This window comes from Xenopus tropicalis, chromosome 1 (genome assembly GCF_000004195.4).
Source record: "Xenopus tropicalis strain Nigerian chromosome 1, UCB_Xtro_10.0, whole genome shotgun sequence".
Taxonomy (NCBI): domain Eukaryota; kingdom Metazoa; phylum Chordata; class Amphibia; order Anura; family Pipidae; genus Xenopus; species Xenopus tropicalis.
Genome location: NC_030677.2, coordinates 167335283 through 167349176, shown reverse-complemented (window position 1 = coordinate 167349176; position 13894 = coordinate 167335283). Strand labels below are relative to the sequence as shown.

Sequence of the window (13894 nt, the reverse complement as noted above, 5' to 3'; positions counted from 1 at the left end):
CTTTTCAAGTTTATGTTGGTAGTTCTCTGTATTAATGCAATAAAGCAGACTTAGAAGCTGTGCACACTAGGGGGCCCATTTACTTACTCACGAACGGGCCGAATGCGTCCGATTGCGTTTTTTTTCGTAATGATCGGTATTTTGCGATTTTTTCGGAAAATTATCGCGACTTTTTCGTTACCAATACGATTTTTGCGGAAAAACGCGAGTTTTTCGTAGCCATTCCGAAAGTTGAGATTTTTTCGTAGCGTTAAAACTTGCGCAAAAAGTTGCGATTTTTTCGTAGTGTTTAAACTTGCGCAAAACGTAGCGCCTTTTAAGTTTTAACGCTACGAAAAAAGCGCAACTTTTCGCGCAAGTTTTAACGCTACGAAAAAATCGCAACTTTCGGAATGGCTACGAAAAACTAGCGTTTTTTCGCGCAAATCGTATTGGTAACGAAAAAGTCGCGATAATTTCCGAAAAGTCGTAAAGGCGCCGAAAAAAATCGCAAAAAATACTAAAAAGTCGCAAAATGTTCGTTTTCCAATCGGAATTTTTCCAATTCGGATTCGAATTCGTGGGTTAGTAAATCAGCCCCTAGGTTGCAAACTCAGACTGGAGTTTTACATTTACTTTATTGGTAGATAAAAAAAAACACCAGAACCTTGTCTAATGTTACTCCATTTGCTCACACTAGCTGCAATGCAAGCAAGAGCATTACTCAATGAAAGATAAAGGACACCACAATAGGTTTCCCATATGCTTCTTCCCCAATGTTTTATCTCAAACCTGTAATTAATCGTTTTAATTCTCGTTGTGACTGAAGTTTACAGAACTCATTTACTTTTGCAAGTGCAATTTCAAGTGCAGTCACCATTTTTCCCACAATGCAGCATTTTTTCTAAGAAGGCTAGGTTCATTATATATGTAATATATTGCACTGAATATTGTCTAAGTCTGTGCCTGGCATAATCTTTGTGTTTACTGGTATCCTTTCTAGTGTTAAGGTGCCCATGCACCTTAAGATCCGCTCACTTGGCGATGTCGCCAAGCAAGCGGATCTTCTCCCGATATCCCCCACCTATCGGGAGAATCCAGGCTAATTCGGTTGTTTGGCCCTGGGGCCAAATGATCGAATAATAATGACTGGTACAGGCAAAGTCGGTCCTGGGACCGCATTAACGAGCAGATGCGGTCCCTGATCCGACTAGATTTTCTAACCTGCCCGATTTCAGGCCAGATATCGGTCGGGCAGGCCCGTCGGTAGTGCCCCTACACGGGCCGATTAGCTGCCGAATCGGTCTAAGGTGCTGAGGGAACCCTGGAGCTACTGCCTAGTCTGCTAGTGGTGATAGCTCCTGGATTTCCCTGCATCAATAGCCTCAGTAATGCATGTTTGGAAATGGAAACCAGAAAGCCTGGAAGCCTTTAATGAAGGGGTTTTATGTGCAACTGAGGACCATTAGAGCCAGTTATAGGCTGTTTGTGAAGCATATGTTTAGTCTATTAAAGTTCATTCCATTTGCCTGCTACAGGGATTCCTTATCTGGAAACCTGTTATCCAGAAAGCTCTGAATTATGGGAAAGTCATTTCCCATAGAGTCCATTTTAAGCAAATAAGTAGAAGCAATGTTGCTTTTGTTTTGGAATGCTTGGGATGTGGCATGTGTAGAGGGAATCCTAACATAGTACCAATACTATAGCTAAAGGTTTAAACATTATAGAACCCAATAGAATTGTTTTAATATCAACATGGAATTGTGCTATTTCAGAGCATTCCAGATAACAGGATTCCGGATAATGGTTTCTGTACTTGTATTTCAAAATGTAAGCTTCAGACTATGTCTGCTTTTGTCTTTATCATAACCCATCTTCAGTGAAAGCACCTGCACCTCTTTACATTCTTTATAGTATGGACTGCTAAAATGTTACGGTCATGTCTTTTCATCTTCCATGGAGAGCACACAGGTGCAGAGCATATGTGTCTCACTAAAATGTTGTGTTCAGATTGAATGTCTTTACAGAACATATGGCAGACAGCAACCGCATAGATTAGTTTAAGATGCACTAAAACACAATATGAATAGAAATTCCATTCTTTAGTCTTTCATATTCCTCCACTGGAGAATATTCTGTAAAATGACAGATAAACAGATTGTTATTTATAAGTGGATAAATAACATTTATACTAATAGCAGTGGTGTAACTAGAAACTATCACAAAAAAAACTTTGGAAGGGTCTGGAATACCAGGGTGGAGTGCATCCTAAGGGGGCACCCCGCCCTGTCCACAGCACCTTAGCCATGCTCACAGTCATAGGGAGAGATGACTACAGTACAGCAGACCCTGTGGTCTGGGCCCCCTGTGACCACTGGGTCTTCATTATTATCTATCTATCTGTTTTATTTTTTAAAACCCCCTTTGAAACTTTAAGAGCCAAATTCCAGTTTTTTTAAAGAAAATTTTGGGGTTTTTTAGTGTAGAATTTGGGGTTATACAGTACAATAGCACTCTCTGCACTAGCAATGCACCCCTCCCCCCTCCTCCTTGACCAGCTCTGACACCAAGGTGTTATGCGTGGAGCAGGTGTGGGGAAACATTGGGGCCATTGCCTTAGGTAGCAGCAGTGCCAGAAACTCCCCTGGCTGGCCTACTGACATGGTTCCTCTGCATCTATAGGTACATTGCATGCAATTCATCAGAACATACTGGGCCAGGGCAATGGTGCTTGGTACTTGTACCAGTACTTGCATAAATGGTGTCACTACGCATAATTGCGTCCTTGATTGCGTGACCCCACTTGAAGTTGTAAATGAGCTTTAATGTAGTACAGAATGCAAAAAACATATTAAGCAAAACATGATGATACAGATTTTTGCTTTATAAACAACAGGAAACTGCACCAAACCAAAAACCTGTAGAATTTTAGGAAAACATGCACAATGAAGCCATTAGAAAGAACTTTGGCTTGAGAAAATATCATTAAATGAAGAGCATAAACATTTTACACTGTTCCCCATGTGATTTTATTCTGCACCATAAAAGATTATGGTCTATGAGTGGCAGAAGTACAAGCAGACTTTTTGAAATTCCTCAGCAAAAAAGATGAGGTTACTTTTTAGTTAACTGGACAGAGCTTTGCACTACCTGTGTTCCATGTTATTATTTTTCTACATTTTATAGTTGATTATAATGATAAGAACTGTTTTAGCACAGATGATTAATGTGCAAAACTTACAATACTTTCTTCATGGGCTAATAAAGTGGGGTTCTGTAGCTTTTATACTTTTATATTTATTTGTTTAATGATTTACTATGCAATCCTTGTGTTGGTTTAGATAAGAAGTTATGCAGTAATAAAAATCCCATCTCCAAGAGAGATGTCATTCCCAGTGATAAAGCATTGTAATGTTACATCACTGTGTAATTATATGAATAATTGTGAGATTGTTTCTAATCAGAGCAGTCTGATTAACTTCTTCCAGCTGTGTCATAATCTTGGATTAAGTGAGGATGAAATCTGCTTCGTTTTAAACATTTAATTGCAAAGTATCTGTGCTCTTTTCAGATGAGATCACAATTTAAAAAAAAAGTGGGCTGCAATGTTCTATTTTTTTTTTTTTTTGCCTATATGCTCTATTTTCTTTGTCTTAATAAAGGTGCCATTTTGTTTTTTTACCAGTATAAGTATAGGGTCCCTTATCCAGAAATCTGCAAATTGTGGAAAGGCCATCTTCCATAGACTCCAGTCCAAGCAAATATTGTTTAGGATGATTTCCTTATTATTTTTAATAATACCTTGTACAGGTATGGGACTTGTTATCTAGAATGTTTGGGACCTGAGGATTTTTAAATAAGGGGTCTTTCTATAACTTGAAACTCCATATCCAAGAGGATTTTTTTGTCTCCAATAAGGATTAATTATATCATAGATCAAGTACAAGGTACTGTTTTATTATTACAAAGAAAAAGGAAATCATTTTTAAAAATTAGAAATATTTGGTTAACATGGAGTCTATGGAAAATGTCCTGGAATTTTCTGGATAACGGGTCCCATACCTGTACTTGATGTACTAAGCTGAATCCTTCTATTGAGTTTATTTCATGTTTAAATATTTTTAGCAGATGTATGGTGATCCAGATACAATTAGATCCCTTGTCTTGAAAACCCCAGAACCCAAGCATTCCAGATAATAAATCCTTTACCTGTACTAAACAAGGTATAGCCATACAGATGAAGAGGACACTATGTAAACCAAAATACGTCTTTGTTCTATTAATATTTTCGAAATCTTAGAAAAAAAATAAACATTTGGAATTATGCTGTAGGCTAAGACACAAGGAGCTACAGTACTTGTAGCAGCTGCTTGTTGTGGCTACAAAATTCTGATAATTGTCTCTACGTGTGTTTTAGCAGAGGCAATTCTTAGTACTGTCTATGGAAGGGTATTTTTTGCCATTTAATAGCTCTGACAAGTAGTTGCTACTAAGTAACTTTGTGTATCTTAGCCCTTATAGTTCTTTGAATGTATTGCTTTCAGAAGTACCCAAATATGTTTTAAAGTAGAACTGCTTCTCAGCTATCTTAATTTATGCAACTTAACGCAGAGACCACCCCACCAACATAATAAATAATGACTGTCTATGGCATCTGACAGCAGCCCCAATGGCATTGGCCAGAATCCATAAAATGCCTGTTCAGGTTCAGTTAAAAATTACTAGTATGGGGCCTATTATCCAGAATGCTTGGTTTTTCAGATAATGGTTCTTGTACCTGTAGTTCCATAGCATTTGCATGGCAAGATATTTCTTTCCATCTCCAGAATTCACGTTGCCCGTGCTGCTCTTCGGTTGATAGAATAAATTTAGTAACTCAAACCAAGGGGTTAGAACAGCAAAGCCTGATCTCTCTCTCTTCTGAGCATTTAATTTTTCCAAAAGTTTGTATAATGGCAAAATAGTACTGATGTATATCATGTCACTGTTTGCCCACAGTATCATAAATATATTGTAGTACATTTTAGAACTCTGGTTCCCTCTACTCCTTGATGTGGTATAGCAGATTATACTGAATGTCAGGGGATCTGTATGTAAAATATTTTTCGGGGGAAATGTGCACACCGCAGAACAGATGACCATATGGTTTCTCTCCAGAGCAGATACTTTTGTCTGGAAACTCTGTAGTGCAGTCTAAATTTTATGCTGAGTAGTTTTACTTTATATGGAGCAAGGGGATTAAAAAAAATACAGCATTGCCTCGATTTGAATAAATGATGGAACAACCAAGTTATAATCTTTGCACTGAAAAGGTGACAAAGTGTATTATAGTACTAAGCTACTGTAGACTACGTACAACAGCTCTTCCAGCTCTTCTATAAAGCAAATAATTGTGCTTAATGGCAATTTTAGATTATTTGACTCCTTGGTGATGTTAACTTAAATCAGTCTCTACTATTTTCAAGGTAACCTTGATGGTTTAAATGTCATAAGATTAATAATAAGATAAATGAGAGAACTGTAATCCAAAAAAGTAGATGATGCATCTAGAGGAGCTTCTTCTTAGAAAATGATATGAAAGCCCATGAAAAAGTAGAATTAACTCAATGCAAAAAGACAGCTAAACCTATTAATAATTAATATAAATAAACACTTGTTTGCTTTATCACAACTAAACACAACATATTACGTAATGTACATTATTTCCATTACCTCATTTAGAGCCACAATACTTCATTACGTAATTACAATTTATTTTAATGCTACTGATGGTTTAAGGCTTTCTGGTTCTTGTAAATGTGACACAGTATTGAGATGGATTGCAGGCACTGTACTGTTGTAGTTTAGGTATGTTTAACATTATTCTTATAATCACACATTATAATTAATATTATAATGAATATCTTCCAAAATATCTACATTTGGAGAATTGTACACACAGAGTAATACCACTCACTTTAATGTAGACACCTTTATTACAATTCATTATGGGTTTTTTTAAAAAAAAATTAAAAAAAATACAAAAGGAGGTGAGAGCCTGGTCAAGGCTCTTAAACACTCAAACTAATTAATTCTAAGAACCACAGAAACTATCCCTAACCTCCAGATTGTACTTAAGTGTAAACAATAGAATGACAAAGACCAGTAACTTTTGTGCAATCACCCTCCTGGGCAACTAGTTATGTCATACAGGCCATTAAGTATGACACAGCTAACAGTTAGTTCTTTCCAGAAGGATTCTACATAGGAGTTGCTCCTCTTATTAACATTTTATTAACATTTATTTATAAAGCGCCAACATATTCCGCAGCGCTGGAATGGGCTTACCTGCCCATTCTATGGAACTGTTGCAGTCTGCTTTCATTTAGTAACATTAGTGCATCTAACAGAGAATTCACTTTCTTTCTAAATTGTGATGACAAAGGAACTTATCTTAAAAGCAAGACTATGGGGCACATTTACTAATCCACGAACGTCCGAAAAGCGTCCGAAAGCGTTTTTTTCGTAATGATCGGTACTTTGCGACTTTTTCGCGAATTGTCGCGACTTTTTCGAGCTCTCAATACGAAAGTTGCGACAATTCGCGAAAGTCGTAATGGCTATGAAAAAGTCGCGACAATTCACGAAAGTCATAATGGCAATGAAAAAGTTGCGACAATTCACGAAAGTCATAATGGCAATGAAAAAGTCGCAACAATTTACGGAAAAGTCGTAACGGCGACGAAAAAATTGCAAAAAATACGAAAAAGTTGCAAAATGTTCGTTTCGGATTCGTGGATTAGTAAATCAGCCCCTATATGTACGTATGATTGATTTCTAGGCTCCCTAAATCAGCAGAAAAGCATGAGGACTAAGTATTTTATGAACATAGAGTATTCATTTGCGTCAGTTCATGAGTAACAGATACCTTTATTCCAACCTCACTACTACAGGGTAGATTTATCATTCTTGGAGAGTTTTACTTGGATTAATCTCAATGGAAAAAACATTTATCTTGCAGATTGTGATGTTTTTGCTATTTATCAAATCATCTTCTCACCAGCATTTTCCTGCCAAAATATTTTGGAAGCCCAGACACGTAGGTCCTGAGATTCATCCAACCAATGTGCTTTGGTTTAAAATGAAATATTTTTATCACTCCATTTCTTCAAGAATTCTTAAAGTGATACTGACTCTAAAAAACTAAACTTCAAAAAAGTTAATTAAATTCACCTATAGGTGATGTCATTAGCTGATAGGGCTGCTTTTGCTAGTAACTGTTACCTGAAGTTCCTCAACCTGACTGTCCCTTCTCAGCCTGTCAGTTATAACTTCTAATGCAAACGGCCTCCTGCTGCACATATATGGCAGCCCCCTCTTAGAGGAAGATGTTGATCAGACAGATAATATAAAAGCATCAGGCAAATACTTGTAAGGCAAAATTATAAATAGCATGCAATAATTGACAATTATTTGATAGAAAAAGTTTTCATTTGTTTCATTTCAGTTTTCAAAGGTTTCATTTGTGGTGTCTCTTTAAGGGTTAAGAGAGAAATTTTCTCCAGTTGCATGACCTTCTCGTTTTCCTGCTTGAGAAAATTGTTGCAAAATAATAAAGCGTGAGATAGTAATGCACTCACAAAAAATATGAGTCAGCCAATTGGCAATTTACCCTGGTAAAACCAAGGGAGAAACTAGAATTTTTGATGAATCAGCCATGTATGGCCAGATTCACTAATGGCCAAAGCCTTATTCCTGTGATTTTCTTCCTGGTTAGACCTTGTGCCGGTTCCTGACTTTGTTATCTTGCTCTGTAGTCAAAATACAAAGAAAAGGCTCCCTGCTCTAAAATGTGAGAATAAAAGCTTAAGTAAAACTAGGCAAGATTTATAAGAATAAGAATTTATAGTGGGTTCTCTAAGCTTATGGATTATATTGTAAGTATATTTATACAAAGTTAAAAAGCATGTTCAGGAAAGGCTTGAAAGAGACAAGTGAGATAAAAGGTACCTCTCAAGTAATTTATTGACAAGTAAAGAGGGGATATTCTGCTGAGGCAATTGTAGTAATTTGTCATACTTTATTGTAATTTCTCAATAATTTTCATACCAACATAATATTTAAAATGTCAAGTTACAAATCATTCTACAAAAGCAACTATACTGTACATTTGCAACAAGATATTTTTGTTGCACTAGTATAAAAGTGATCCTTCAGTTTCAACAACTTTTTGTTCATTGTTTTATTTTGTTTTTTTCTGTGTGGCAGTGGCACGCAGGTGTCTTATTTAAAGCTGCTTTGTCTGTTATAGAATTTCCTCTTTTTATAACAAACCAATGTCAGAAACATGCAAATATAAGCTGTAATTTGTATTGCACTGGGCATATGTTTAGAAGAAGAACAAAAGAGGAATTGTTCCACTTTGCTTCTATAAGCTTTAACCTTAAGGGCTTTCCCACTTTAATAAACCTACAGGATGTTGCTTGTAATATACTAAAAGGCATTCTTTATTTAAACTAAAGCCGTAATGGCTAAGCAAGAACATCTGCTTTATTGGAGCCAGGTTGTATCATTAACTAAGAGCATTTAGCTGACTGCTTGATATATCTATTCAAATAATTTCTCATTCATCTTACAGTGGATGTATGTTAGGTTTCTACCTATTAAGAATCTCTTTCAAAAGCAATGTGGAATTGCAGTATTGTGTATTATTATGAAATGAAGTGATTCACACCCTCATGCCAGTCCTGTGATTTGTTTTTCATAAACATTACATACCAGTGGGACTGTTTAGCTCTGCAATTAGGCTTGTACTGACATCTTCAGTATATTGCATTAGATGTTTTTTACCTATTGATATGATGTTATTTGGGTACAGCAATGGCATAATGGCTGAAGAGTGGTGGGATGAAGTTTTAACCTAAATCTGACAATCTGCATGGAGATTTTATGTTCTGATCTTTGTGGTTTTAAAGGTTTTTGAAACCACAAAATAAACTAATTTCCAGTAAAACCAAGAATGTCTAGTCATTTATAAAAAGATCTGAATTAAAAAAGCACAAACAAATTAAAATGCAGAACCAAAACAAAACGTACATTAAAATCATGCATTTTTCATGGTTGTTTTGTTTTCCTATGTATCTTTTATGAATCAAAAACCTCTAAAACCACAAAATAAGTAAAGTGTGTTACAGTTTGCCTAAGACAGCTCCCATGGACTTTTACATGAACTCAACAGCCTTCGACAAAGTTCTATACTAGTGTTTTTCGTGGTTCTGAAGTTAAATCAATGGCAAAAAATGGGAGTTTTTTACATGAAAAAATCAAGTTTTACCACAAAAACACGAATCCTGAAAAAATGGTACAAATTTGCCTTTTGCTAAACATAGTACATAACATAAAATTACATGGCAAGCTCTGCTGGGTGAGGAACTGGTCCTAATGTTAAAAAAACATTCTCTTTAAAATGATAAGTAATATGCTAGTGTCAATAATAATCTGAAGAGGTACAGGGCAGCATAGTGTTAGCTTGTAGTGTTCAGTTATTCCTGGTGTGATATCAGTTATTTTTACATTTTTTAGACGTAAGCAATGTTTCATTTGACTAGTCCATTTCACTGCTAGCAATAAATGATAGAATATGAATATTAAGTTACAGAATAAGGAAATATAAATGTAGGGCAATGTCAATATTTCTTAATAAATCATTGCATATTTATGTGGAGTCTATAAGTGCATTAATAAAAGAACAAAGTCACTCAAATAGTCATTACTTTGGGATTAGGCCTCACTACTGATAAGCACTGTAAATCAGATTAGAAAAGTATGTGTGCAACAGCTTTAATTGCTACTTCTATATAACAGAGAAAGATCTATTTGATATATACAGTAAAAGACAAAAGACTTGATTTCACTATCCAATTACATGCAGGATCTATTATCCAGAATGCTTGGAGCCTTTTTCATTTAAACATTAAATAAACCCAGTTAGATGGTTTTACCACCAATATAGATTTATGCAGGTCAGGTAGGCTCAATATCAGGTAATGTTTTATTATTACAGAGAAAAATGGACTCTAGAGCAAATGGCCTCCCCCTAATTTGAAGCTTTCTGTATAACAATTTTTCATATAAGGGAAGCCATACATATATTATTTTTTCATTCCAAATCTTTTATTTATAAATTATCAAGTACAATGAATTCTTAAAGGAACAGTTCAGTGCAAAAATTAAACTACATTAAATAGATACATTGCGCAAAATAAAAATATGTGTTATATAGTTAGTGAGGGAAAAATGTCATCTGTAAAGGCTGGAGTGCGCAGATGTCTAACATGACTTCTATATGATCTCAGTCCAAAACAGGAGTTCCACGCACCGGCCAAAGGGATCTTCATAAAAACATATACTTTATTTCTTCATTAAAATCATTAAAGGAATACTGTCATGGGAAAACAAAATGCATCAGAGCTTCTCCATTTTTCAAATACACCGTTTTTTTTTTATATTTCATTTAGAAATTTCACATGGGGCTAGCCATATTCTTAATTTCCCAGGGTGCCACAGCCATGTAACCTGTGCTCTGATAAACTTCAGTCACACTTTACTGCTCAGCTGCAAGTTGGAGCGATATCACCCCCCTCCCAGCAGCCAATCAGCAGAACAATGGGAAGGTAGCAAGATAGCAGCTCCCAGTAGATATTAGAATAGCACCCAATTGTAAGAAGTCTGACTTGCGACTCCTCCAATTACATGGGAGTAGGTGAAACAATAATTGATAAAAGGTTATACATCAATAAATTATTAATAAATATATAATTCAAACAAATATATATTGAGCTACGGGTTCGGGGCTCTACGAGACCACCCTTCCGCTATGGTGAGCTTTTGATATCTACATTTATTACCTTAACTGAGCCTACATTTATATTAACGATGGACCTGGAATATGTAAGCTTAATTTTTGCATTTATTTAATATTCACTTTAGTCAGGATAGGAACACCAAAAATAAATAAAGATTCATTTTGCTTTGTTTTTATTACAGTGTTTCTTTGCTATTTGCTTTACTGTCTTCAGTCCTATTTATCTGTCATCTTTATGAAACTTGTGTGATTTATTGTGTTTATTGTAACATTAGCTGATACATATTCTATAACTCTCCAAGACTGAACTGGTTCTCTTTCCCCCATCCAACGCCCACACTGTTCCCGAGGTATCTATACAGGTTAACAATTCTACCATCACCCCATCTTCCCAGGCCCGGTGCCTTGGGGTTATCCTTGATTCTGCCCTGTCCTTCACTCCTCATATCCAGTCGCTTATCAAATCATGTCACTTTCACCTAAGAAATATTTCCAAAATACCATCATTTATCACCCAAGATGCTGCCAAAATTCTTATTCACTCTTTTATTGTATCTCGACTAGACTACTGTAACTCCCTATTAATTGGCCTTCCCTTCCAAAGACTGTCCCCTCTCCAGTCCATAATGAATACTGCTGCCAGGCTCATACACCTCTCCAACCGCTCCTCCTCTGCCATGCCACTCTGCCAATCCCTGCACTGGCTTCCCCTACCATCCAGAATAAAATTCAAACTAATGATTCTCACATTCAGAGCAGTTCATAACTCTGCCCCACCCTACATCTCTGAACTCATCTCAAGGTACCATCCAACCCGCTTGTTACGCTCCTCTACTAACCTGCTCCTCAACTCCTCTCTCATTCCCTCCTCACACACTCGCATTCAAGACTTTGCAAGGGCTGCCCCCCCTTCTCTGGAACTCGCTCCCACAAACTGTCAGACTTTATCCCAATCTCTCTGCCTTCAAGAGATCTCTAAAAACGCATTTATTTAGAGAAGCCTACCCTAATCCAGTTTAGCAATACCCTGTGCCACACCTCTCACAACTCTGGTCATGCCCATTCCCACACCTTGTGTCTCAACCCTTTCTCCTTGTAGATTGTAAGCTCTTTTGGGCAGGGCTCTCTTCACCTCTTGTATCGGTTATTGATTGCTTTATATATTACTCTGTATCTCCAATGTATGAAACCCACATATTGTACAGCGCTGCGGAATATGTTGACGCTTTATAAATAAATGTTAATAATAATAATAATAATAACCTGCAAGCAAAAGCTCTGCAAACTTTATTTCTTGTTGTTAGAGGTAGCGATGTGTGGGCCAGCTGAAACCCACGGGAACGAAGAGTTTACCTGCAGGTTGGACGGGTTTGGGTCAACTTCAAACAGTTCTCTTGGGTTGCGGGCGGGTTCAGCGCTTGCCGAAAATATCGCCATCTGCCATCCGCCTTCTGCAGGCCCAGTTAGGAGGCAGATGCCGGTATTTTCGTCAAGGAATTACACTTAATTGTGGACAAACTTCAGAGTACAGGATGCAAGATTGCAAGAGAAACCAGGGTTTCCTCAGTAGGTTGCACCAACACATGTATCTAGTGTCCAATGAGGCATGTGCTATTGCCGTTATTTATTATGTAGACAGAACTAGCGCTAAGAAAAATGTATGCAGCATCTTGTGTAGGCTTAACCACTGCTTATACTGGTTTGTGTCCTCACTGGTGAGCTGCAATCAAGTTGCATTAATAGTATTTAGGTGGGTGCCTGCAATGATGCTGGAATTTTGGGGGAAAATGCTGCATTGTTGGTATAAAAAAAAAAAAGTGTCCCAATTTTGCACTGTGCACATAGCACTGTTTTGGTAAATTATCCCTCATATTGGCTTAAGGCTTAATTGCCTTTTAAAGTTTTCCACCCAACTGTTCCTTTTGCTGGAATTCAATTTCCCTTCATCTGCTTCAAAATATACTGGGACATCGGACATGTGTGGATGTTGCAGAAAGTATAATTTATGGGTATGATTTAATTACAGGCATGACTTCATATATATTATGCAGTTAAATTCTGATTTAGAATGCAATCAGTTTGTTGTTTGAAGTAGGCTCTGGGGTCAGAAGGTAAAAGCCATAAAAGAAAAAAACATATTTCAGTTTCTCAAAAACTTGCTTAGCGAGGTTCTGTTCAGCTTCATGAAAGAGACATTCCTATATTTATATATTATAAACTTTCCATGAAAATATAAGGACTTATTTCTTAAAGGAACACACACTGCTGCAAATCACTGTTTTTACCTTCAGTGCACTATCCTTTAACAGCATTCCAGCATAATTGCCACAATCCAGCCAAAAAACATTTTCTGCTTGATTTGAGAGGTGCAAATATTTATTCTGTGTAAGGAATAATGTACAATGATATTGCTCTCTGACGGCACTGTTGTAGCACCTTTATAAGGTAACATAGGGTAGGAGTGTTGTTGGTGCATTAAGGGGCCCAGTTCTGCAGTCATTATTGCACCTAGCGCTGCACTGTCTTCATATGATACAGATATTCATCCTCCCATAGAAATGGCGCATTTTGAGAAAATAGGAGAATTTTGAGAAAATATCTAGCAGGTACATTAAGGACACAAGTAATAAACAGTACTCTAGAAACATAATTATGAGGAAGCACATTATAACGCAGCATAGAGTGGCTCTCCCAACTGATAACTCTATAGCAGCTATGATGACTGCACAATGATAGATCAGAACTTGAGTGAATGTGTTATGATGCAGCAGTGTGGCTTACTGTAATAAAATGTCCATTGTTCCTGCTGGATAAAAGGTATGAACCTAGTAAAATTAACATTTAACCATTGCCTAAAATATTATAAACAACTAAAGAAAACCACTTTATGTTGCAGGTATTGCTTATTTAAATGGAATGTGCAGTGATAAACGGAAGTGCATTATTGCAGAAGACAATGGTTTGAATCTGGCATTTACTATTGCACATGAGATGGGCCACAAGTAAGTTAACTGGTGATAACTGTATTACTGTAAGTTGTAAATATAAAATCATATTATTCAGCACTAATCA

At 36.6% G+C, this 13894-nt stretch overlaps 1 protein-coding gene across 2 annotated transcripts in view; it reads left to right on the top strand.

The window, feature by feature from the left end:
* Positions 1-13894, top strand: part of adamts19 (ADAM metallopeptidase with thrombospondin type 1 motif 19) — a 121963-nt gene that overhangs the window by 33183 nt on the left and 74886 nt on the right. For both annotated transcript variants that reach the window (XM_031892949.1, XM_031892941.1), the window contains exon 8: positions 13719-13824. In XM_031892949.1, the coding sequence (XP_031748809.1) occupies positions 13719-13824 (106 nt within the window). The remainder of the gene's footprint in view (positions 1-13718; positions 13825-13894) is intronic.